The sequence below is a fragment of the Manis javanica genome, chromosome 6 (assembly GCF_040802235.1).
Source record: "Manis javanica isolate MJ-LG chromosome 6, MJ_LKY, whole genome shotgun sequence".
Lineage (NCBI taxonomy): Eukaryota > Metazoa > Chordata > Mammalia > Pholidota > Manidae > Manis > Manis javanica.
Genome location: NC_133161.1, coordinates 44,594,116 through 44,618,488, shown reverse-complemented (window position 1 = coordinate 44,618,488; position 24,373 = coordinate 44,594,116). Strand labels below are relative to the sequence as shown.

Below are 24,373 nucleotides of genomic sequence, written 5' to 3'. Positions count from 1 at the left end.
CATCAGTTTCCCCTTTTTTGGTGTTACCTTGGGCAAGCCTGACCCTTAGCCTCCTGACCTGTGGCCTGGGGAGAACAAGAGCCTCAATGGCACAGGGGGTGAGGATGCATGACCATGGGATTGCTAGGCCCAGGGCCCGGCCTCAAGTGAATGTTCTCCAGTGTGGCTGGAGGCTGGCTGTGAGGGTGCAGGGGTGGAATCTGCCTGCCTGCTAAGATCCTGCCTGTGACTAGTGAGGGCGGGGTGGGAGGGCACCGCGCTGCTCTGCCTCACCTCCTTGGCCTGAGTGTCTGGGGCAAACAATCCCTCTGGGGGCAGAAAGAGCCTCCTTTCCCCCCAGCCCTTTGGACACTGGGGGCCCAACTTACAGCTCTACTCCTCAAGAGAATGATTCTCTCCATTTAACAGATGGTGACACTGAGGCCAGATAAGAAGGCCCCAGAATGTGTCCCAGGCAGGCTGGACCTGGAACAGCCTCTGAGAGGGTCCATCTGTGCAAACCCTACCAGTGTCACTCGATGGCCCAGGGCTCCCCCACCCCTCCTGGGGAGAGAGGAGGATTTGGTATAAGATCTCTGCTTCCCCACCTCTGCTCACCTCCCAGGGGCTGTGAAGCGGGATTGCACTGTCACAGGCTGGTCTGAGCCCTTCCCGCCTTACCCTGTGGCCTGCCCTGTGCCGCTGGAGACGTTAACTGAGGAGGTAAGAGGCTCCTAGCATCTTGGAGGAAGGGTCGTCACAGATGTTTGTATGGGTGGACTGCAAAACTGCCACCATTTCCAGTGAAGCCAACAGGTTGGGATAGGAATTATAGCAGTTTCCAGAAGAGTGTGAGAGAGAGGACGGTTTTTGCTAATTTTTTCAAGGTTAATACATGGACCCAATTGCTAGGAGAGAAGCAGAGGGCAGGGTGAGAGGTGTGCTGGCCACCATCTCGGTGGCATACCCTCTCGGTACCCAGGCGCATCTCGGGCAGGGAGCTTCTAGGGACTGCAGGGAAACGAAGGCCCCTAGTCACCCTGGGCAAGCCCCTCCCCCTCTTGGTCTTTACTCTGTGGAGTGGTGTGCATGCTGTGGTGTGTCCAGTGAGGGAAGCTCAAGCTCAGAAGTGGTTGCAGTGACCCCCTAATCTAGCCTGTACACCTCACGCTTCCAATTCGAGCAGGGCCTTTGTAAATTGCTTCCACACCCATAATCCCACATCCTCTCCTGAGCCCCGCAAAGGCAAGAGTGAGTCTGAGCATTTTTCAGATGATAAAACTGAATCTGAGGTTGCCTGCATTGCTCAGCGGGGCTGGGCCCCTGCTCCCGTCCCATGGCCTGTACCTCCTATCTCACTCCGGGATCCAGGCTGGACTTTGATTCAAGGACTTGGTCATGGGAAGAGCTTTTCCTTGTGGCTTTCCCTGGCTGTCCCCTTTATTTGGAGATGTCAATGTGCCCAAGCCAGTTGAGCAAGCTGCATGCCGTAAATAAGCCCAGTTTGCTCTCGAGCTTTTGCCATTCCCCAGGGAAATAGTTTCTGCCACCGCCTGCCTGTTCCCATCCTCAGAGCAACGTGAGAGTTTGGCATTTCTCTCCCTGCCGCCACCCCCTCCCACACCAGCAGGGCGGGCAGAAGACAGGACATAAAGAAATGCTTCTGTTCATGGAGGGAGCTTGCGTGGTCCCTGTGGACACGCCTGCTCCCAGTGGGGAGTTTTCAGGGTAGAGCTTAGAGTCTCACCTGCTTGATTGTCAAGCCTCCCTTTTCCCGAAGGCTCAGCTGCTGAGACTTTGTCCACCTCTACTCTCCCCAGAAATCTTACTTCTCCACCATGAAGATCATCTACACCTTGGGCCACAGCATCTCTGTCGTAGCTCTCTCCGTGGCCATCGCCGTCTTAGTTGCTCTCAGGTTCGCCATCCTCGTGACCAGCTAAGAACCTTCTTTGTCTCCCTATTGTCCATAGCACTGGGTGTGACTCTTTGCTTGGGTATTCAAGAGGCTCCCAGATCCAGGCACCATGGCCTTTCTAACTTTTCTTTTCCTTTTCTGCACGTGTAGACCCACCCCTTCATCCCTTCACCCCTTCACCCTCCAGAATTCACTCCTGTCTCTGTACCTTTCTTTGTTCCTGTGAAGTTGCTCTGTTTGCTTGGAATGCCTGCTGCCTTTCTTCTCAATGTGTTTAAATCTGTCAAAAATTTAAAGCCCAGCTCCCACCTGCTTTGAGAATCCTCTTTGCTACTTCTGTGGAGCCCCGCTTGACTGTTCCAGCCCTTTGACCGTTGCCCTTATTAAGCCCCCACATCAGGCCGGAGAGTCTGAGCCCACAGCCCAGGCCGTGCTGTTTCCTGCCTCGGGGGATGAGCCCCACCTCTCCGGTCATCCAGGGGCTCCCCTTGCAGCACCTTGCCATTTCTTCCCTTTCCCCAAGACCGTGAGCTCACTGAAGGCAGGGACTAGTACCCTCTGTCCCCTCACCTACACTGAGCCCAGGGCACTGGTTGGTCAGCTGTTCTGCAAGGCTAAAACTGAAGTCTCAAGTTAACGTCAGGCCAATCCCACTCAACTCTATTCACCTCCTGTGCTGCTCCGCCTCACCAGGCCTGCTGTGAGCACACCAGAAGCCCCTCTCCCACTTGTCCCCTGTTCCTCTTCCCTCCCCACCGCCCCCCAGGAGGCTCCACTGTCCACGGAACTACATCCACACCCAGCTGTTCACCACCTTTATCCTCAAGGCAGCCGCTGTGTTCCTGAAGGATGCCACCCTCTTCCAAGGCGAGAACACGGACCACTGCAGTTTCTCCACGGTACAGCCGTGGCTGGAGGCGCTGGGGTGGGGCGGGAAAGGATGCTGGGTTAGAGACTTAGGCGCACATGCAGAGCCTGCCCGTCCTGTGTGCTGACCCTGGGGCTCCAGCATTGCCAATCAGAGAACCGAAAAACACCCTCCTCCGTCCCACCCCTCTCTGCGGTCAGGTCTGAAATCCCCGTGCCATTTCGTAGACCAGGCTGCCAGCCCCGGTCATTTCCCATATGCTACTCTCCATATTCTGGGCCCCCCTTTCCAGGCCCCGTCCTGTACTCCAGCCTGGACCACTCTCCCCCCTACCCCGCCCTCTCACTTCATACCTCCCTGAGCATCACCTGGCTGTGGCTGGGCATGGGTATGCGAGGAGCCTGGCAGAGCTGGGTCCTTCCCTCAAGACATGCCCAGGGGGCCTAGGGGACAGAATGCACCAGGTTATGAGACTGCCAGTGGGAGGGAGCTCAGGAGCTGGGAGAGGAGAAGAGAGGGAGGGCTTCATGGAGGAGAAGGCTGTGGAGCTGGGTGGGCAGCAGAGATAGGGAGGTGGGGAGGTGGGGACATGTTAAATGGAGGGATGGGGTGAGCAAATTCACACAGACAGGAGAGCCTGGTACTTGTCCAAGAACGAGGCAAGTCATCATGAGGGAGGGGAGGTGGGAGAATGAGTAGCGACTGAGAGTAAGAGGAAGTTGGGCCGAGTGTGGAGGCCCAGCACCTACCCACTGCTCTAAGAATGTGCTGGAAATGAACAGATAAGTGAATGAACAAATTCAACAGATGATCTTAATGAAAGACGTAATATAATATATATAGAGAGAACTTAGGTTCCAGGCATTACAGTAAGTGCTTTACATATATCACCTTTTATTTCGTTCATATATTTTCATTTCAGGCCCATTTATAGCTGATGGACAATTGGCAGCGTCATCCAGCTGCTTAGAGGGGGGACTGGAGCCAAGCCTGGGCCTTCCGGGCTCCAAGGCGGTGCTCCCCACCTGTGACAGATTTGAGAGTCATGTAGTGAGTGAATGGATGCATAGGTACCTATGTGTATGTTTGTAGGATGGAGCTGGGCATGGCTAAGTGGTGTTGCATATCCACAGCTCTAGGTTGACTTGAGCTCAGCAGAGAAGGGGGGAAAGTGAAGATTGTGGCAATTCATCCTCACAAGTTTCCATTTAGTCCTAATGAGGCCATGACTGGTATTGGAAATTTTTTCTTCCCCAGATGAAAAGCTCAGGTCACCCAGATAATAGGTGGTAGATTTGCATCCCAAATCTGTGCTCTTCACTAAACCTTACATGGCACATCCCCTCTGGGGCAGCCCGAGGTGGAGGGGACCCTTGGGTGGGGCTCCACTGGGCATCCCAGTTCTGAAGCACCCAGGCCCCTGGCCCACAGGTTCTGTGCAAGGTCTCTGTGGCTACCTCCCATTTCACCACCATGACCAACTTCAGCTGGCTGTTGGCAGAAGCTGTCTACTTGACCTGCCTCTTAGCCTCCACGTCGCCCAGCACAAGGAGAGCCTTCTGGTGGCTGGTTCTTGCTGGCTGGGGTGAGCATGGAGGGCTGCTTTGGGCTCTGTGGCGGGGGCAGAGGGCTTGGAACGCCCAGGGAGCATACACTGGGCCCCTTCAGCTTACTGATGATGACCTGAGGCCCAGAGGCGGGGAAGGACAGCCTAGAGTCCTACAGCAGATGTTGGATAATGGGGCCATGTGTCCCACCTTCGGGCTCTTACCATCCTCATAGTGCTCTGTGTGTCTGACAGTGGTGGTAGGAGGTGGAGTGGGTCTCTGAGCCCAGGATGCAGAGTCCTTACTCATGCCTTCTCTATACCCCCACAGGGCTTCCCCTGCTCTTCACTGGCACGTGGGTGGGTTGCAAGTTGGCCTTTGAAGATGTTGCGTGAGTCTGTGTTGCCACCTCATCATGCCTGAACTGGGTCCCCACTGGGTGTGGGCTGGACAGTCAGGCAACATGGCTAATCTCCATACTGGGGAAAGGAGGAGGAGAGCCCAGTTCTGCTTTCAGGCTTGCAGGGTGGACTGGTGGGAGATGGGGAGGCAGTCCGTGGATAGAGTAGAAGGGGCATGAGCCTGGCAGGAGGGGAACTCAGATTCTTAGGGCTGCGGTGCTCAGGGAGAGGCGAGGTGGGGGCTTCATGCAACAGGGGAAGTGTTACAAACAGACTGACTTTTGGGAGGTTCATCCATGTAGTTGAAGAGATAGGGTGAACCTAATATCGATTGGGTGCTTCTTGGAAGGGCCTAACTGGTTGAGAGGGGAGACAAGGCTGGATGGGCAGTGGAGGGAGGCTGGAAGTCTCAAGTACCAGAAACAGGAGCCCAGAGGCCAGTAAGTAGAGCAGGGGGGAGGGGGGGATGACGTGCATGGATTACTGCAGAAAAGGGCTTTCCAGCACCTGCATTGCTGGCACCCCAGTCAGCCCCCGCCTGCCCTCTCCCTAGGTGCTGGGACCTGGACAACAGCTCCCCCTACTGGTGGATCATCAAAGGGCCCATCGTCCTCTCTGTTGGGGTCAGTCTCTGGGGCCAGTGTCCTCTGCTTTATTCAGCCAACTTCCCTGGGTCCCCTGAGGGGCTGTACACAGCACAAAACACGACTCCGGCCTGGGAGTCAAGATGCGTAGGTTGTGCCACGGAGTCTCCGTGAGGCCCTCCCAGGACCTCACTACCCCATCGGTAAAACCAGGGGGGCGAGAGGATCAGCACTCAGGCCTCTGTTGCTCATACTTTTGATGGGCCTGGTGCCCTGGTTGCAGATCATCTGTCCCTGCAGTGAGGCTCGGGTGGGAGAAGGCTAAAGAGCGCTATTCTACCTACCACGTGCTCCCACGCGGACCACAGGGTGGCCAGGACTGGTTTGTGTTGCCTTAGTCAATTTTTCCCAGCTTAGCAATTTTACAAAGTGAGAACTACATGTTTTGTGCCAGAGAAGACCCTGGGAGGTGCTGGAGGCAGGATGGAAAGGCCTGACCTCTCACTCTTGATTCCAGGACTACAGAGGGAGCAGGACCCTGAGCCCCTTGTGGGACCTCCCAGTCTCCAGGATACGAATTCTAGAGCAGTCTGCACTTCCATCCACTGGCACATCCCTGTGTCTCAAGGATTTGGGGTTTCTTGTTCCCAAAGAGTCCCCGCCCCCAGGTTACCAGGGCCATCCCCTGACCCTGACCTTTCTGCATCTCTATTGCCAGGTGAACTTCGGTCTTTTTCTCAATATTATCCGCATCCTGCTGAGGAAACTGGAGCCAGCTCAGGGCAGCCTCCACAGCCAGTCTCAGTACTGGTAACATATGTGTGTGTGTGTGTGTGTGTGTGTGTGTGTGTTGCATGCACACATGTTGGGGGCTACTGGGGACATACCCGGAATGGAAGTCAGTGTGTTTCTGTTTCATTCATGATCTGGTATTCATGATACTGGTCCCATATTCCTCCCTATGGTCCCAAACAGAGAAGAGATCTGGTCCCTGTCCTCTAGGAAATCACAATGTGGGGAGGATGGAGGCTCCAAACAGTCACCAGGCCAGAAAGTCTTATGAGTGCTGGGATCAATTGCTACAGGAGCCTATGGAAGGAGGACCTTTTCAAATGAGGGCCAGGGGCAAGGTATGGACAGGGAAGACTTCCTGGAGGAAGAGGTCTTTGAACTAGAATTAAAAGATTCATAGGCTTTGCCTGGAACAAATTGAGTCAAGAGCATTTGGCAGAGGGAGCAGCAGAATACATGGTCCTGAAGTAAGGAAGCCTAGTGTGCATGTGGGGAGGATGGACTTCTCCAGGGTGGCTGTTGCACAGAGTCTATATGGGGAGCTAGTGGGGAATAGGAGCAGGCAGGGGACATGTGGGAATTTCTAACTCCAGCCTCGGGTGCCTAGGACTTGTCTTCTCCCACAGGCGTCTCTCCAAATCAACACTTCTCCTCATCCCACTGTTTGGAATTCACTACATCATCTTCAACTTCTTGCCCGACAGTGCTGGCCTGGGCATCCGCCTCCCCCTGGAGCTGGGACTGGGCTCCTTCCAGGTGCGGACTCCCCGGGCACTTCGTTCCTCCGAGTGCTTGGGCAGGAGGGAGGTCCTGCCACCCACTGACTTGGTTGACTTCATGGTAGGGTGATGGCTGCTAAGCTGTTTATCCTTCCTTATAGTCACGCATATATCTCTTCTGCTATCCATCTGTTTGTCCATCTTCCATCCATTTAACTCTCTATTCACTCTTCTATCACTGCACCCATCTACCCATCCATTTAATCATCCATCCACCTACCTGTCCACCCATCATCAGCCCAGCCATCATCCACTTATCTGTCTACATACTCATCCATCTACCCACCCACTCACCCATCCATCCATTCACCCACATCATTGAGCACCCATTATGTGACAAGCTCTGTCCTCAGTTCTGGGGATGTAGAAACAAAGAAAATCAGAGAAATAGGCTAACAACGGCTCTGACAGCTTTGCTATGATGATCACATTAGATAATATGCCTGGCACATAATTTGTAAGGAAGGCATCTACCCTCCCTTTTACCAAAGACCTGGACCACAGCCTGGGGGTTGTGCAGGAAAAGGCAGAAGAAAGACTGTGGATGCCTTGAGGCCACGAAAAGATACCCTGATGCAGTCCTTTCTCATTGGCCCCGCAGGGCTTCATTGTTGCCGTCCTGTATTGCTTCCTCAACCAAGAGGTATGTAGCTCTGAGGCTGTCCTTACTCATCAAGCCTTCCCTTCCACTAGTCCTAAGGGCCCCTCCCTGCTGCCAATGCCCTGTAAACCCAAGCTCAGTCCAGTCCTTGATTTATGTGATCCTCTGTGAAGCTCAGTCTGTCCTGAGCTTCTGGATCAAGCTGAACCTGAATACTTCATGTAAACATCTTTTATCCAACCCTCCTCTGGGCTGGGTCAAGCTTACTGTCCATTCAGCAAGGGGTAGAGGATGCCTCTCACAGGGGTGGACTAAAGAGATCTCCCAATTCTGTGTTCCTAAAACTGAACAATAGGGAGAGTTGGGGAAGGGAATAAGCCAGCTCTGGGAGAGACAGAAGAACCAAGAAAGTCAGAAGCAGACATAAGAGAGCTATGAAAATAGAATCAGAGGTTGCAAAAGGGGGGACATAGAGAGTAGAGCCAGGGACACTGAGAGGGAGTGAGGGACCTGGAGGAGAGAGGCAGACAAAAAGACCCAATGGAGGTGAACATGCACATGAACAGATGAAAGAGATGTTGCTGATACAGGTGTAGAAATACAGGAAGATGGCAGAGAGGAGCGAATTAAAGCATTCCCCTGGAAGGTGTCTTGCATTTCCTCTTAGGATAGACTCGTTTTGGGGAGAGGTGGGAGACTTTAGTGAAGTGCCCTGACAACCAGGCCAGCCTCTGTGTGCGCAGGCAGAGCCACAGGCCCTCTCCGGTGGCCGTGGGTTTGCCTTGGGCTCTGTTCTGCCCCAGACCTGGGTGCACCCCTGCCTTCCAGCTGTGCAGCAGCGCTTCCCCTCAGCTGTCTTTCTGTCTCCCACTGGCAGCCTCCTGCTTGACTCTCTTTGCTCCCACCCCAGGCTCTCCAAGTCTCACAGTTTTATTTTGTGTCTGGTGCAGACACAGGACTGCAGTATGAGTGTAGTTGCTCACGGGCCCTGGGGACGCTGGGAGGGGTGAGGGTCAGCCCTGGCTGAGGCTGGTGGGTCCTGGGAAAGGGGCTTTCTTAGAGCACTGTGAACGGATGTGTCCCAGTAGGTGTTTGGGAGCCAGGTAGTTACATACCTTGGTGACAGGGTACCTACTACCCATCTATAGCTTTTCAGTTGTCAGACAGCTGTGGGGAAGCTCACCTTTACGTTAGATAAAAATCTGTCTCCCTTTGTCTTTCACCACAGCCCAAGTTCAGCACCATCATGTGGGTCATAGCCTCAGCCCTCTCAGACCCCAACATCCCCTTGGAGACATGATGCTATAGACAGTTCTTCCCGGCCTGGTTGCTTTTCTTCCGGTTACTCTCAGTCCCCTCGACTTCAGCTCCTTAGACAGAGCTCTGAGTTCGCTCTCCCCTCAGGTCATCTTCTCTGGGCAGGTTCCCAGTAGTCACAGTTCCGTTCAGTGGGCAGGGGCAGGGGCAGGACTGAACCCCAGTGCAGGGATGGTCTAAACCAGTCGGGGAGGACAGAGCTCCCGTAAGTGTCTTTAATTGGACTCTGACAAAGGCAGTGCTAAAAGGTAAGAAAGGAGCTAGAGGGGGTGGCTGTAAACGCTCACAGGAAGGAGGAAGTAGTGTCCTCCAGAGGTAGTACTTAGCAGGAGCCAACCCTGGCTTCTCCTGCCCCAGGAGCTCATGTGTCTATTTCTCCTTCACTGTCTCTTCCTGCACCCTCATCACACTGGGGCTGAGTACAGAAGCAGAGATGGGACCTTCCTAATAACTTCTCTTTGTCCCTGAAGGTGAGGACTGAGATCTCACGGAGGTGGCATGGCCATGACCCTGAGCTTCTGCCAGCCCGGAGGGCCCTTCCCAGGTGGTCAATGCCTTCCCGCTCAGGGGCAAAGGTGCTGACATCCGTGTAAGATGCTGGGCACATCATACAACTAGAGTCTACACCCGAACTTGGACAGCTCCTGGGGCCCCCACCCTCTGGAGGAGCAAGAGGGCCTGGTGGCCCCGAGAGTCCTCAGGCCGTGTCCCACACAAGCTGCTGCTGGCCCTGAGCAGGTGCAGCCTGTGCCCCCTGTCCCACACCTGACTTTTTCCTCCCAGGCCCCTGTGCGTCTACCTCTGACTTCCTTGGTTCCTCTGGCTCTGTTCCTCTCTAGAAGTCTGTTCCTTCTAGAGTCTGGGCCCTCTCCCAAGGCTGCAGGAGCCAATGACCTTGTAAATGAATGGAGGCATAGTGGAGTGTATGTGCACCTCTAGAGGGGAGGGGCCTACAGCCTTTATTTGGTCCTCTGGTGCAGAAGTGTGCTTATTGTTTCTCAGTTCATGTTACACCAGCATCCTTTGCCTGTGCAGGGATCTGCTTGCTTGATTTATCTTCAAAATGTATTCTCTTTGGTCCCTACCTCCACTCCCATTCCTGTCCAACAGGCAAATGTTCCAAGGTGTTTAATGTGAATATTTGCGTTCTGCGTGTTCTTGCAAAATATATAGTGTTTTGTGTATGGCTGTACTTTTAATGTGCATAAATGCTGTTGGATATATGCCTTATCCTGCTTCTAATGTTTTGCTCCTCGGCACTGTGCTTGTAAGAGATCCACCCATGTTGCTGTGTGCTCATCTGGTCCCTTGTTTTGACTGCCGTATGGTGCCACATGGTGTGTCATCGCCCACATGGGACTGGCCCTGTCCTCTCTCTCTGGGTGAACATTCACAGGCCTGCTCCCTTTTGGAACTGTGCGAGCGAGCCTTCCTCTGGGACACGTACCCAGGAGCGGAAGTGCCGGGTCAGTCAGCTATGCCTTTTCTTAATGTGAGGAATTCGTGCCAGCAGCGCTCCAGAATGCCTGCAAAACCTACTCTCCCATCCACAGCCCCACCAACACTTGGCATTACCCAGCTTTTAAATGTTTGCAAGTCAAATGGGTGTAAAGTGACACCTCATTGTTGTTTTAATTTGCATTTCTCTGATGACTAATGAGCGTGACATCTCATCTTGTGCTCGTTAGCCTTTTGGGTTTGCTCTAGAAATTGCTTGGGTCCCTTTCCTTATTTTTCTGTAGGGTGGAGATTCCTCAGTTCTAGGTCTTTTCTCTTATGTCTTCTCTGCTGTGTGCCCTCCTGGATTCCAGCCTGCTGCCTGCCACCCCCGACCCAAATAAGGGCCCCTGATGTCACACATCATCAAGGGCCATCCCTCCCCTCCCCTGCTCCTTGGCAGGAGGGAGAAGAATGACGACTGAGCACATGTTTGTTGACTGAAGGGGATGGAAGGAGATTTGAGTATAGAGAACAGGTGGAAAGGGATGCAGTGGGTCAGAGCGAGATCTTTCCTATTCTTGGTCTCCCTGCAGCGGGTCTGCCCTCCAAAACTCAGCTCTGTTCCCTGGCCTCCAGAAAGCTTGTCCTGGCTTTACATCTTGCCTACCACTTGTCCTCTGATGGACACCTTCCTCCTTATAGTCACAAGGGTTCCAGTGAAAGGAGATGCAGCCATGTGAAACCCAAGTCACATTGTTGGCCATGTTATGTACCTGCCCAGCACCTTCCTGGTTAGACAATTGTCAAGGTGTGGTCCTGTCTAAAATCCCTGTCATGCAGTCTTCCTTTAGTCTCACATCATAAAAGTAATTCTTACTCTTTGCATGGCATTTGGGAGATAGTGAAAGGATTAAGAAAGAAAATAAAAATCAGCCATAATCTCATCAACCAAAGGTAATAACTACTGATGTTTTTGTGTGTTTCCTGAAAGATTTTTTTCTCTGCACATTTGAAATTTCTTGTAATCATACTTATGGAATAAATTACAGAATTTCCAGCATCTCCCACCTGGCCTTACCATTTACATATCAATAAGTGTTTACCACTGCAGCCCCCTGCATCTTCTGGGGCAAGGGGTGGAAGACAAGGGCCATTCTCTCCTCCTCTCCATTCCTGCTACATAATTGGTCTGGCGTCTGCCAGTCACCAAGGACCCGCCAATGGAGTTTCTCCCAGAAGGGGCAGGTGGGAAATAGAGAGTACACTGAGGAGGCCGAGTGTAAGCGGCAGGCAGAGGAGACATACAGGGCGGGGCCTAGCTAGTGAATCTGAGCAAGCTATGAGCAATAAAGAGTTTTTCTCAAGCTACCCTTTCCCTTGACTTATTTTGGTTTCTTTGGTTTCATATGGGATTCACCCTGGGCTGAGAACATTCTTCCCCCTGGAGCTAAATACTATATTTATCAATTTGTATCTTCTTCCTTATGCTTAAAATTAACATACATGATATAAAAATGGCCAACAACACACAAAAAGATGCTTAATATTATTAGTCATTGGGAAAATGAAAGTCAAAACCACAATGAGATGCTGTTTCATACTGACTAGGATGGCTAAAATAAAAAAAAAGACAATAATAAGTGTTATCAAGGATGTAGAGAAATTGGAACTCTTATATATTGCTGGTGGGAATATAAAATGATGCTGTTGCTTTGGCAAAGAGTCTGGAAGTTCCTCAGAGAGTCCAACAGTGAGTTATCACATAACCCAGCAAATCCACTCCTAGGTATATAGACAAGAAAATTGAAAACCTGTCTATAAAATATTGTTCATGAATATTCATAGCAATATTACTTATAATTGCCAAAAGATGCCCCAAACCCAAATGCCCATCAGTTGGTGAGGGGATAAACAAAATGAAGTATATCCATACAATGGAATATGCTACAATAAAAAGAAATAAAATACAGGCACATGATGTGATATGGATGAGCCCTGAAAACATGCTAAGTAAATGTAGCCAGTCCTAAAACGCCACATATTATATAATTTCATTCATTTGAAAGGCCAAGAATAGGCAAATCCACAGAGAAAGAAAGTAGATTAGAGGTTTTAGGTGGTAGGAGGAGGGGAAATGGGGACTGATTACTGATGGATTTCTTTCAAGGATGATAAAATGTTTTAATATTAGATAGTGGTGATGACTACACATGCTGTGAATCTACTAGAAGCCACAGAATTGTATACTTTAAAAGGGTGAAATATATGACATGTGAATTATATCTCAATATGAAATTACTAAAAAAGAGTAAGTGGATGTTGCTGCAGAGCCGGGCAAACATTTTTTCTGACACTCAGTTTGTAAAGCCTACCTAATATTCTTTACCTAGCCAGTTACTGTCTAACAAGTCATCTATTATCTATTAGTGAAGATTGCTCCCAATTTTTAAAGTAAATAATTATGACAACAAATGTCCTTGCATCTAATTCTTCATGTGCATTTCAAAGGGATGAAAATTTCAGAATAAACTCTGAGATCTGGGATTTTTGAGCTGATGCAATGCATACAATGTCCTTTAATTCCTGTTGGTAAACTGTCTCCCAGAAAAGCTGGCCCAGCGTGTTCTTGCACAAGCAGTGTAAGTGTGATTGTTTCTCATCATCATTATCATTGATAATGTCTTTGTCAGCTGATAATCAGAATGGTCTCTTGGAGTTTAAGCAGTGTTAGTAATGGTGTTAGTAGTGAGTTCTAGCAGTTAGTTGGTGGTTAGTGTTAGTAGTTAGAGGTTATTGTTAGTGGTTAGTTAGCAGTTAGTTAGTGGTTAGTTAGCAGTTAGTTGGTGGTTAGCAGTGGTAGAAGTAGCAGCTTGCTCTATGAATTGTCTATCCCTTCCCTAGCAGCTTCATTTATCACTACAAGTCTGCTCCTTGCTTCCTTCCAATTTAAACTGGAGTCTCAAATTACTGACAGTTTTCTAGTCTCTTCCACGATGGGGAAACCTGGACTGGGGTTACAGTGAGGGTTGCTGGACCAATCCCTTGACTGGTAAGCCCTTTCTTTCTCAGGGCCTTGGAATTCCCATCTGTAGCAGGAGTCTGTCTTCAGGGGACTTCTGAGGGCTCTTCAGCAGGGATATTGGATTGCAGACAATGTGGCTCGAGAACAACAATGCTCAACATGGCCACCAGGTGGCACAACAAGCACAGCCAAGAGCCCTGGCTGGGCTAAAGGTGCTCCCTGGATGAGGTGCCAACACTGGAGGTGGGCTCAGGACTTGCAGGGCCTTGCCTGGGGTGGAGTGGGCCTACAGGGCTGGTGGAAGAAGGGGCTGCTGGTCTGGCCAGCACAGGGGGCCCTCCCTGGAGGAGGGAAGGAATAGGACACAGCCTCTTGTTGCTCTCTTCCAAACCTAAGTTTCACAGGGTGACAATTAACAGCATGGCCGTGGTCTTGACCCTGACTCGCTGCACGGTGTGGGGAGTGGGCTGTGAGAGCCGGTTCTGACTTCCACCTTAGACGTCTGAGAAGTGTGTCATGTTCCTCAGACATAGGAAGGGCATTCAGAATATGCTGGCTGGCTACAAACACGGCAGATGTCTAGTACTGGAAGACAATAATGCCACTCAAACAACTGCATAATAATGGTGAAAGGTGTATGAAAGAGAAATAGCACACCGAAAGAAAAAATATCTGGAGGACCAAATCTAGTCTTGGAGTGAAAAAAAGGCTTCCTGGAGGGGGTAACATCTAAGTGGAGATTAGAACCATGAGAATGAGTTGGCCAAGTGAAGTGGATAAAAATCCCAGGTAGAGGAAATAGCATGTGCAAAGGCCCCGAAGCAGGAAGACATGTGAGTTTGGGGGGAACTGTAAGTAAGCTACTGTGGCTGGGTTGCAGTGAGAAAGGAGAGGCAGCCCGAGATGAGAGTGGGACGGAGAGTACCCAGATCAAGCAGGTTTGGGAAAGCCATGCTAAGAAGGTTCTATCCCAAGGGCTGTTGGAAGTGTGTGTAAAATGAGGCTTATGTTTTTAAAACATAAAACTGACTGCTATGTGAAAACTGAATTTCTGGCAGAGACATCAACTAGAAGCAGGGAGACTGAAAATGGACACTTGGTTAGGGGAATGGTTGTAGGAAAGATTAGGACAGATGCAAAGCATGTCTAACTGGGTGACAAACTGATGTGTGAAATGAAGAGGAGCCGGAGCTGAGTGCGGGCACGGTAGGCTTGGGGCTCACTGAGACATTCAGTTCGATGCCAAGGAGCAGGTGGGAGCTGAGAAGACAGGCCTAGGTTGGAACGGTAGTAGAGAGTTGCGTGTTGTGGGGTGTGGATGGGGACAGAAGGGGCCCGGAATAGATGGAGTCCCAGGGGACTGGAGCATTCACCCGGGGCAGGTGGTGGCAGGGGGCATGTAAATGGGGAACCTGGGGCAGGTGGTGGTAGGGGTCCTGAAGAGACCCCAGCCCTTGCCCTGCCCTCTAGGGCCCTGTGTGTCCAGCCCAGCACCCTTGAGAAGACCCTCACCCTCCAGAATCTGGGGTCACCAGGGGCCCAGGCCCTGGTGCTGTGAGGAAGAAGGCTGCCTTCAGAGGCAGAGCCAGGCTTTGGAAAACAGCAAGGAACTAAAAACGGCAGATGCTTGGGACTTCTTTCTCTTTTTGAGCTTCTGTTCCATCTCTCCTCTGTGTGAATCTCTTTGCGTGGCTGTCTCTCTTCTGGCGCTGTCCTGCTCTGTGTCTCTCAGTCTCTATCGCTTTTTACTTCTGTCTCTGTTTCTGTCTCTCTCTCTGTCTCCTGTCTCTTTATGGGGCCCCAGCTTCCAGCTGTGGGAAGTGACAGAACAGCCGCTGGGGCTGCTGGCCTGTCTCGGTGATCTTGGACATCTGGGTCCTGGGGCTGGCGAGAGGTGGCTGGAGCTTTTCACTGCATCCAGATGGCCAGCTTCCCCATCTGTCAGAATTCTCCTCTAGTTCCCTCTGCCCATCCCGCACAGCCGTGTGTGTCTCTCTCTTTTTCCTCCCTGTCTTCCCCCCAGACCATTCTAACCCATGCTTCCCTTCCAGAGACAGGGTGCTGTGTATGTGTGTGTGTGTGTGTGTGTGTGCATGGGGGTGGGGGTGGGGAACAACAGGTGGGATGACATAACCCAGGGTCACAGAACCTGCAGCATCCCCAGCATCGGATCAGATGGATGGGTGGTAGGGATGGGGTTGATGGGCAGGCCATTTCCCTGCCTCAGCAGCATCACAGAAGCAGCTGCAGCCTTGGGCACATTCCCATGGTTACGGGGCTGGGAAAGGCTGGCAGTGGTGCCATCACCATGGCACCGGAGTGGCCAGAGCCCAGCTGGGCGTGGTGCTGGCACAGAGCAGCTCTGAGCTCTCACTGGACAGATCTACAGGCAGGGCCCTTCCTGGCAAACACCCCCGGGCCAGCCTCGGAGGAAGACTGAAGGGCCCCCTCAGCCTCTCATCCCATTGGGCCCCGAGCTCCATGGGGTGTGAGGCGGCCATGGGAGCATTTGCCTTGCACACCAGCTGGCTCAGCGCAGGCAGACCTCCAAGTCCTGGTTTTGACTCCAGGCTAAGTCCTGACCCCCATTCTGCAGACCCTTCCTCAGTCCAAACTTGGGCCCAGCTAGAGGCCTAACTGCACAGAGCTTCAGCCCTCAATCTGGGCCATGCAGAAATCTTGACCTTGAACCTGGCCTCAGCCTTAGGCTTCTTAGCTCTTGCTAGCGCTGTGCCTGCAGGTCTCTGAGAGTAGAGATCAGGAGACCGAAGCCCTGCTTTTGGGAGTGGTACACAGGCTTAGAGAGCAGGGCTGCGGGGGTTCAAATGTCAGAGGTCAGCCAAGGGTCAGAGCAGCCAGAAGGGTCCTACTGGCAGAGCCAAGAGTGTGTTGGGTCTGAAAGGAAGATGAATAGGATTTGAAGAAGGGAAAGGTCCTGGGAAGAGGAGCAGCTGACATGGAAGGTGGGGAGGCTCAGAGCACATGACCTGTTTGATTGAATTAGAACTTTCAGAAAGAGAATATCCGTGTGTGTGTGTAGAGGTTTCTCAGCTTAGCTCTGTGTTGCTCAACCACAGGAAGCTTCCTGGAGGACGGGATGGGGGAAGGTTGGCAGGGCCCAGTGAACCCCTGCCTGGAGAGTTCAGGAGCCTCGAGGCCTTGCCCCAGCTTCGGCAGGAAGGTCTGCACGCCGGGCACCTGCAAGACTCACACCCCTGTGCTTCCCCCCACCCCAGCCCCACACCTGCCTCCCCCACAGCTCTCAGGGCTGTCCAGGGGCATGCCCCACTTTGTGGGGCCTCAGGGCAGCCCCTCCTGCTGGCCCCCTGTGCTATGAGTGTCAGCAGCCCCCACCCAGATCCCAGGGGGTTTCTGGAGTCTCTGATAGGAGGTCTGAAGACTCAGCATCACTTCCCTTGTATGGCCCCGGGCCCCTGGGACAGACCCCCAGCTGCTGTCCTGTGGGCCCTTACAGGCTGTGGCCCGACCAGAGCACCACCCCTTCCCAGTGAGCAGGGAGAAGGCTGCTTTCCAGTGACTGCGAGGTCCAGTGGGGCCCCGACCAGCCCGCCTCCCCAGCCTCCCCTGTCCCCCAGGCTCTGTGCAGGACACACCTGCCTCGCAGGGACCCCAGACCCCTGAGCTTGTGCTCATTGCAGCACAACTTCTGCCTGGGACACTCTTCCCCCAGTGTCCCCATGACTGCTGGCTGCCTTTGGGTCCCCATTCAGCACCAGGGATGCCACCTGAGAGGCCTGTCCTGACTGCCTAGTAACATCACTCACCATGGTATTGCTTTCCCTCCTTTTCTTCATGGCAAGTGTAATTACGGTCTATTCTCACTGCACGTGGTTTTCTACAAAGTTGCCATAAGCACTGAGTGAGCAAATGCAAAGCTGTAGGTCCTCTGAGCAGCATGGGGTGGGTTCGTGTAAGCCACGAGTTAAGTTTTTGTCAACTGATCAACAAAGAACCTTGCTTTATGTGGGTTCCTGTTTACAGACACCTTACTTAACACATATTGTTGATTCATTAACATTGAACGCATGGCCAACAGTGCAGAACTCACAACTGAAAGCTTATCTAGCCTGTGTGCTTCCTCCACGAGGCACATCACAGCCTTCCCGCGCTCAGGGACACTGGCAGCACTCCGCGCAGTGCGTGGGGGCCATTCTAAACAGCAAATTCACCGAAGAAGCACAAAAATGTGAAAACCATGGCATTAAACAGACTGTGAGGACACTTGTTTACAGTACGAGAGCTGAACCCAGCAGGCAGGTGTTGCCTTGTTCAGCCTGTGCTGGGGACAAGTGCATCAGCCACTCCGGCCCCATGCATGTCCGACACTGATGGCAGCCCTGGGCGTGACAGCGCTGGGTGCACATAATGCTAGCTAGCAGGCAAATGCACAATTGTAGGGTCTGCACGTAATGAGGGCAGCTCTATGTTGTTCATGTGCTTTCATGTTTATGGTCTTGTTCGCTGCCATATCTGCAGCTCCAAACAGGACCAAGATTCACAGTAGTCATCTAATAACTTTATTGACTGACTGACCTGCTTCACACTCACATCCCCACACTCCACCTACACACTCACACGCACTCACACAGAGGCCTTGGGAGGTCTCAGAGCAGCAAAGATGGGGCAACCTTTTTCTGGTGCTCCTCCTTGGGCACCACAGGCAAGGGGGAGAAGGAACAAGGGGATAGGTGAGTCCTTGTGTAAAGCCTTCCCTCTCCCCATCCTCCTGTCTTTCCTGTCCCACCATCCCTTGCAGGGAAGGCTGTGTGTGCACAAGTACAGTGTAGACCCTCTCCTACAGGAGTCGACATGGGCACATGCAGGACCCGGTGCCTGGCTGAGGTCCCCTGGTTTTCTGGGCCTGGCAGAACAGTGCTTGTGCACACGTGTGAGTGGGCACGTGTGTGAGCATGTGCTCTAGCCCTGCCCTGACGAGGCCTGCTGGCTTCCCTGCAGCTGCTGCTCTTGCTACACTGACAGGCCTGTAATCATGGGAAATTACCCAGCTCAGAACTAAAATTAAGGCCCTTACTGCTGACATAAGACCTGCTTGCAAAGCCAAGCACCCGGAAGAGCCTCGGAGGAGGCTGTGCTGGGAGCTGGGATTCTGGGGAGGGCAGGGGCGGGGACTGGGCAGAGGGGCTGCAGAGAGAGGAGGAAAGCCTCTTGTACTGGTCACACACCAAGAAGAGTCAAGCCCTGTGCGAGCTAATTCCGTGCTTCGCTTTATCTAATCCTCACAGAGGCCCTGCAAGGTAGGTATGGTCCTGACAGCACTGGTGCCAGACCGGGCCTCCCAGAGCCTGAGTAATGAGCTTCAGGTCACAAAGCTTGTAACCAGCAGAGCTGGGGTTAGAACGCAGGGCCGTTTGACGCCAGGGTCAAGATCTTGGGCTGGGCAAGGGGAGACCTGTGTGTTAAGTGGGAATGGGTCCCACGAGAGGTTTGGGTCTCTGGTTTTGAGTATTTGGTTGAGAAACACAGGGAAGAAGCCCCTGCATCTATAAATAGTGCGTCCCACCTGTCACGTGGTCTGTAGCATTCCCATGAACACTTTAGGGTGAAGGTGGCTCTGTGGGACCCACATATCCCTCCAGGGAGAACACAGTGAATTGAGCACACTAACAGCAAGCCTTAGGGAGCCTGTTCTGGGGCAGGGTGGCCCATCCCCCCCCCGCACAGCCCCTAACATCAGGGGTGCCAGTCTACCCCTGTTCTTGTGGGGGGCTGGAGCAGGGGCAGTGTAAAATTGCAGGCCCAGACTTGGATTTCCACTGAGGACCTTCTCTTGCACCCTGTGGCCCCACGCAGGCCCCGGGCCCCAGACGTATCCATCTGTCATCCTGAGAACTTGCCTCCGCCTCCCCAGACCAGTGAGCAGATTACTAGTGAAGAATGGGTGGTGTCTATGGTGTCTATGGAGGGGCCCAGGAGGGGCCTGGCTGAGTTTGCATAGCAGGGGTCTCCTTCAGAGAGGGCAGGGCAGGGTGCACAACAGTGCCTGCTGCCTGGGCTGGGCAGCATCCCCACCCCCATTGTCTCGAGGAGAACCCAGCTCACTGTGTGGGGTCCATGCAGGAGAAGCTTGAACCAGAGGCTGCATGTGGCATGTGTTGGCACACAGCTGGGTTGACCTCCAGCCACTGAACAATAAAAATAATAATAGTGCCAAGGACTGTTCTAGGTCACTTACACATATACTCGCATATGCACACACACCCACACCCACACCCACACACACTCCATGAAGAACCCTTTGAGGAACTGTCATCCCCATTTTATAGATGACAACATTGAGGTACAGAGAAGTTAAGTGTTTGGCCCACAGCTGTGTAGTTTGGAGGACATGGAGACAGGATTGGACCCGGGCAGTCTGGTAGCAAACACAAGGACTTTGTGCTAACCATCATGCCCTACTGCCTATGCTGGGACCCAAGTCCTGGTCCTTCCCAGGCCAGAGACCCACTGTGCAGGCTGTCTGGTGTGCGTGCTCCTGTCTGTGTCCCAGCAGGCCCCTGAGGACAGCTCACCTGGCAGAAGGACCTCCTGGGGGGTCGGAGCTGTCTCTCAGAGCACCTGTCTCCTGCATGTGCTCGCCGGGCCTCCCAGCGGCCCTTTGGGGACCTGAAGAGGACAGTCATATGGCTATGGACATTCTCCCCACAGGCTGATAGTGAGTCTGACTAAGTGCCAGACCCTGGACTGACATTTCACACTAGCTCCTTAATCATTTTTGTGTTTGGGCTGTGATAAGCCCTCTGTTTTTAATGAAATGGAAGAGAATAGAAAATAGAGTATATCATGTCTAGTGAGGGTAAGTACTGTTTCATGAAACTTTCATTTCCACTTTTCATACATACTAATGTTTATGCTGAATCACAACAAAAATGTGCTTCTCACTGTGGATGAGGTCAAAGGAATTTGAGGAACAACCCTACAGGTGACCTTCTCACTTTTTGTGTCCCGTGTAGATTCCTACATCAACTGCAGCCAGTCCAGGATCTCCTGCCAGGCTGAACCTGGAAGTCCCCTGCCCCCTCCCTGATGAGCCAAGCCCAGCTCGGGGGCGCAGGCAGAGAGAGAAGTCACCTTACTGGCTGAGCCATGACGAAAGGGACCACTGTGTAATGTATGCTTGCCGTGGGCCAGGCTCTGTGTGAAGCACCTGCATCATTTTTTAAGCCTGATTATGTAAGTAGCATATTCTCTCCATTCCACAGATGAGGAAACTGAGGCTTAGGGAGCTTCATCTGCTGGCTCAAAGTAGTGCAGCTCATACCCCTCATAAGTGGGTTCAAATCCAGGCCTGCATGACCTTCTCCACACCTGCTTGCAGCACTGCCTCTGCGCCCTGGGGACCCAGGCAGGCAGCCATCAGAATGTGCCCTGAGCTCCATCCCCACTTCCGTGGTCTCCTCCTCCTCCCTCTATACCCCAAATGGTGGCTGCTGCCAAGATGCTCTGAGAGTCCCCCTCTCCCGAGGGCCTGTGTGATTCTGTGGACCTAATTGGAAGCAGCTTTGTACTCCTGTGACCCCGTGGCAGGGTGACTTGTGGAGGATTGCTGGGGGTGTGGGGCGGGGACCAGACCAGGGAGAGCCTGGACCTGACTCTGCTGACCCTGTTGAGCAATCGTGGGCCTGCACAACTGCCCCTCCCAGGCTTTCATTTCCTTTCTCCTTTTCCCCACATAATCCACAGCTGGCGCTCTGGGGGCAGACTCCGCATTCCTCGTGCTGTAGAGCACAAGTCACATGGAGGCCCGACCCTTCACGGAGCTGCCTACAGCCCAGAGAGGCTGCCCCTCGGGCCTGGCTCCCTAGCCTCTGCCCTGGTCCGAGCTCCGGGCCCAGGGCTCTGCCCTCGAAGCTGACAGCTTCCACGTGCTGCTTCTCCTTCACAGAGGTGTGGGGGGAGAGAGGGGGCACTGAGTGTGGACTTAGCTGGACTTGGGTCCCTGCCAGGGTTGGAGTCAGAGGATAGGGTGCTCTTCTCCCCCATCTTCCCATCCCTTCAGAGCTCTGTGATTTAGAAAAAACCGTCTCACTCACCAAACCCTCAAACCCTCGGAGCTCCCTGTTTCCTCAGGTAAAATGCTGAGAGCCTCACAGCAGCCTACACAGAGCTACAAAGGCCTAGATATTCTGCTTCTTTGAACTACTTCCTTTTTTCTTTCCTTTGCACATGTGGCTGCAGCCTTACCAACCTCCTGGTGGGTTCCTGCCCCAGGGCCTTTGCGCTTGTTATTCCCACCACCTGAAGCAGTTTCCCCTCACAGCTGGGAGGCTCACCCCTTTCTCTCAGTGGGCCCCAGACTATGGGGCACTCTTCAACCCCAGCCGCAGCCACAGCACATCTACCACCTCCTCACTTCACAGTCTTCTCTGTGGCACCCACTACTACACACGGTGACCTGTTTCTCCATGTCGTTAATCACTCTCTCCCTGTCGGAATGTAAGCGCCACGAAGGTGGGTTCTTTGTTTAATTTGCTTAGCAGTGTCTACCCCAGAAGAGGTAGGCATCAGAAAAATGTTGATGGAAAAGAATTGAAATAGAATTAAAATATGTGTAAAGAGGTCCAGAATTCTGCTTTCTCCCATGACCTCTTTGAAGCGTCCATATCAGATTCTTGAACCCAAAGTCATTAAAGAGATCTTTCTTTGATGTTCCTGCTTGGCTCTAGGCTTTTCTCTGGGCAGGATCTAGCTTTGGTTCAGGGTCTGGCTCTGCCATGGCCCTGCTGCGTTCCAGCGCTGTGCTGGGCACTTTAAATACCGGGGTGAACCAGCCTGCCCTCCCGCTGCTCACAGCTGGGTAGGGGGCTGATAAGGTCACAGGCACCCTTGATGCGAGTATGACAGGGAGGTGCCAGGGGCTGCGGGTACCCACAAGAAGGGAGAGTGCTCCAGACAGACAGAATGGCCTGAGGAGGGGACTGCCCAGGTCCCAGGGGTGTCACTTAACTCCTTAGAGCCTGTTTTCTCATGATGACATTGAATTTGCAGGTCAACTTGCAGAACAAATGAGATGATGAACTGGGGGATGCCCAGTACTGAAAAGTGACACACAGAATATTTTTTGCTGTTCACAAATAGGCAAGAAGGAGTCAGGGGGGTGGGGGAGCAGAGATTAATAAACTCCATTTTACAGATTCTCCATGTTTACCTTTCCTGTGTATCATGTTCTCCCCCTTCCCTCAGTGTCACATTGAGAGCTCCTGAAGGGTGGGGTCCTGCCTGCTCCATCTTGCTTCCTCCTGCCCCATCTTGGCAGAGCCCTGACGTGTATAGTATATTAGGTATATATAGGTATATTAAGACATGGGGACTCAGAGAGGGAGAGTGACTTGCCCACAGTCACACAGAGAGTCAGAGTTTGGGCAGGGATGGAACCCAGGCCTCCACACCCCAGCTCCAGGCCCGCCCACTGCCAGATGTGTGTTGTTTGGAGCCCCTCCTCTGGCTGGTTCCCCTGGAGGGTGCCATGACCCCTGACCCTGCTAAGCCTTCATTCATTCCTCCAGCACCCTTGGGGCCGCTGGCTGGAGGCGTGGGAGTCCAGGCAAAGTTGGTTCTCACTGAGGCCTTTGCACGCCTCCGCCAGGGCTCCCCCTGGCCTCTCTTCCCCTCCTCCCTCTGCACAGCAGCTCTGAGGGGTCCACAGCCCACACTCTTTCCCAGTGCTCAAGAATACTGATCTTCAGACCTTAGGAACTGTCATGAAATTCAAGGTCATACCTCTTCCTGCCACACTGTAGAGAGGACACTGAGGCCCAGGGAAGGTGAGAGGCCTGTCTAAGCCCCAGGGTGCCAAGGAGTCAGAGTTCTCTGTCACCACTGAGTGTGAGAATATCTGTTCTCTCAGAGCCTCTGGTACATTCCCTCTGGGCAGCAACCTGGACTCTGTGTCCAGCTAACCTTGCATGCCTCCGATGTGGGGGGACTCACTAGCAGTCTGTGCTTTTTCTTCATCTCTTTCCATTTCTATTCTCTTGACCTCTTGGCCCAGGCATCAGAGGCCGGGTCCCTGCTTTTGAGCCTTCTTGCCTTTCCAGCTACTGCTCCTAAGGACCCTCACGTGCTTCCTGTCTATCCCTCTTCACAAAGGGGGCTTCTGTCCTCCTGGTATACTTCTGCTCTGCAGCATACCAGGGCCTGAGGCAAGGTTTGTTCATCCTTGTCATTCATTTATTCAAAAATTATTATTGAATGTATATACCAGGTACTGTCCTAGGTACTGTGGATACACTAACAAAAACCAGCAAAAATATCAGACCACAAAGGGTCTTGACCAGTCCCTGACTTAGGCCCTCCTTCCCCACTGCAGAATCTGGTGCAGATGTGAGCCCCACAGCCAGAACAGCAGACTATTGGCAGTAAAGTCACAGACACATAGGGAAAGTATTCAGAATGCAAGTGTGATGAGGCATATGGAAAGTTTAGAAACCACTGACCCCGTGGTTAGCTCTGGTTCCTCCGCCAGGAAATTACAAGGCTGCCCTTTGACCCTCTTCTGGACTTGGAGGCCCAGGAGTGCTTGGGAACATCTGGAGCATTTGTTTGTCGTTCTCTCCCACCAAGGGAGACTAGGCCAGGGGTGAGGCCAGGGAGGACAAGTAGGTCCAGCAGGAGGCCTCACAAGCCTCTCCCTGCTCCTGAACCCAAACTTCCAGAGCTGGGGTGGCCTCACCACAAGACTCTCTCCTCCTGGGGCCACCTCTGGCCTCTCAGAGTGGGCCAAGTCTAGCCGGTTTACTCCCTCGGCAGGCCCACGGGGTGGCTGCACTCCTGAGGGAAGCGCAGGCTGACAGACAGGGACAGGGGATTGGCTGAGCCATGGCAGCCCAGTATTTGGGACAGTCAGGGAACAGGAGTGTGGAAGACAGAGACAGGAAGGTAGACATGGGCTGGAGCAGGGAAGCAGCCTCCTCTGCAGGACAGATCATGTCTGAGAGTTGCTAGAAGAATAGGGGCAATGGAGGGGATGTTTGAGGTGGCCCCTCACCTCTGCTGTTGGGTTGAAACTTGAGGACAGGAAGTGTTATGGGCTGAATCATGTCCCCATAAATTCACACGTTGAAGTCCTAGCCCCCAGTAACTCAGG

The 24,373-nt window shown here is 52.8% G+C and overlaps 1 protein-coding gene across 6 annotated transcripts in view; it reads left to right on the top strand.

Annotated features, from left to right (window-relative positions):
• Window positions 1–11,286, top strand: part of GHRHR (growth hormone releasing hormone receptor) — a 34,309-nt gene extending 23,023 nt beyond the window's left edge. For 3 of the 6 annotated variants that reach the window (XM_017665199.3, XM_017665195.3, XM_017665196.3), the window contains exons 7-16: window positions 605–702; window positions 1,800–1,897; window positions 2,664–2,796; window positions 4,197–4,350; window positions 4,643–4,703; window positions 5,267–5,336; window positions 5,815–6,107; window positions 6,716–6,845; window positions 7,470–7,511; window positions 9,257–11,286. In XM_017665199.3, the coding sequence (XP_017520688.2) occupies window positions 605–702; window positions 1,800–1,897; window positions 2,664–2,796; window positions 4,197–4,350; window positions 4,643–4,703; window positions 5,267–5,336; window positions 5,815–6,107; window positions 6,716–6,845; window positions 7,470–7,511; window positions 9,257–9,379 (1,202 nt within the window). In that variant the 3' untranslated portion in view covers window positions 9,380–11,286. Of the gene's footprint in view, window positions 1–604; window positions 703–1,799; window positions 1,898–2,663; window positions 2,797–4,196; window positions 4,351–4,642; window positions 4,704–5,266; window positions 5,337–5,814; window positions 6,108–6,299; window positions 6,428–6,715; window positions 6,847–7,359; window positions 7,512–9,256 lie in introns of those variants that run through there. The other 3 variants (XM_017665203.3, XM_036990556.2, XR_001853802.3) reach the window with 3 other exon arrangements.
• Window positions 11,287–24,373: the final 13,087 nt, after the last annotated feature.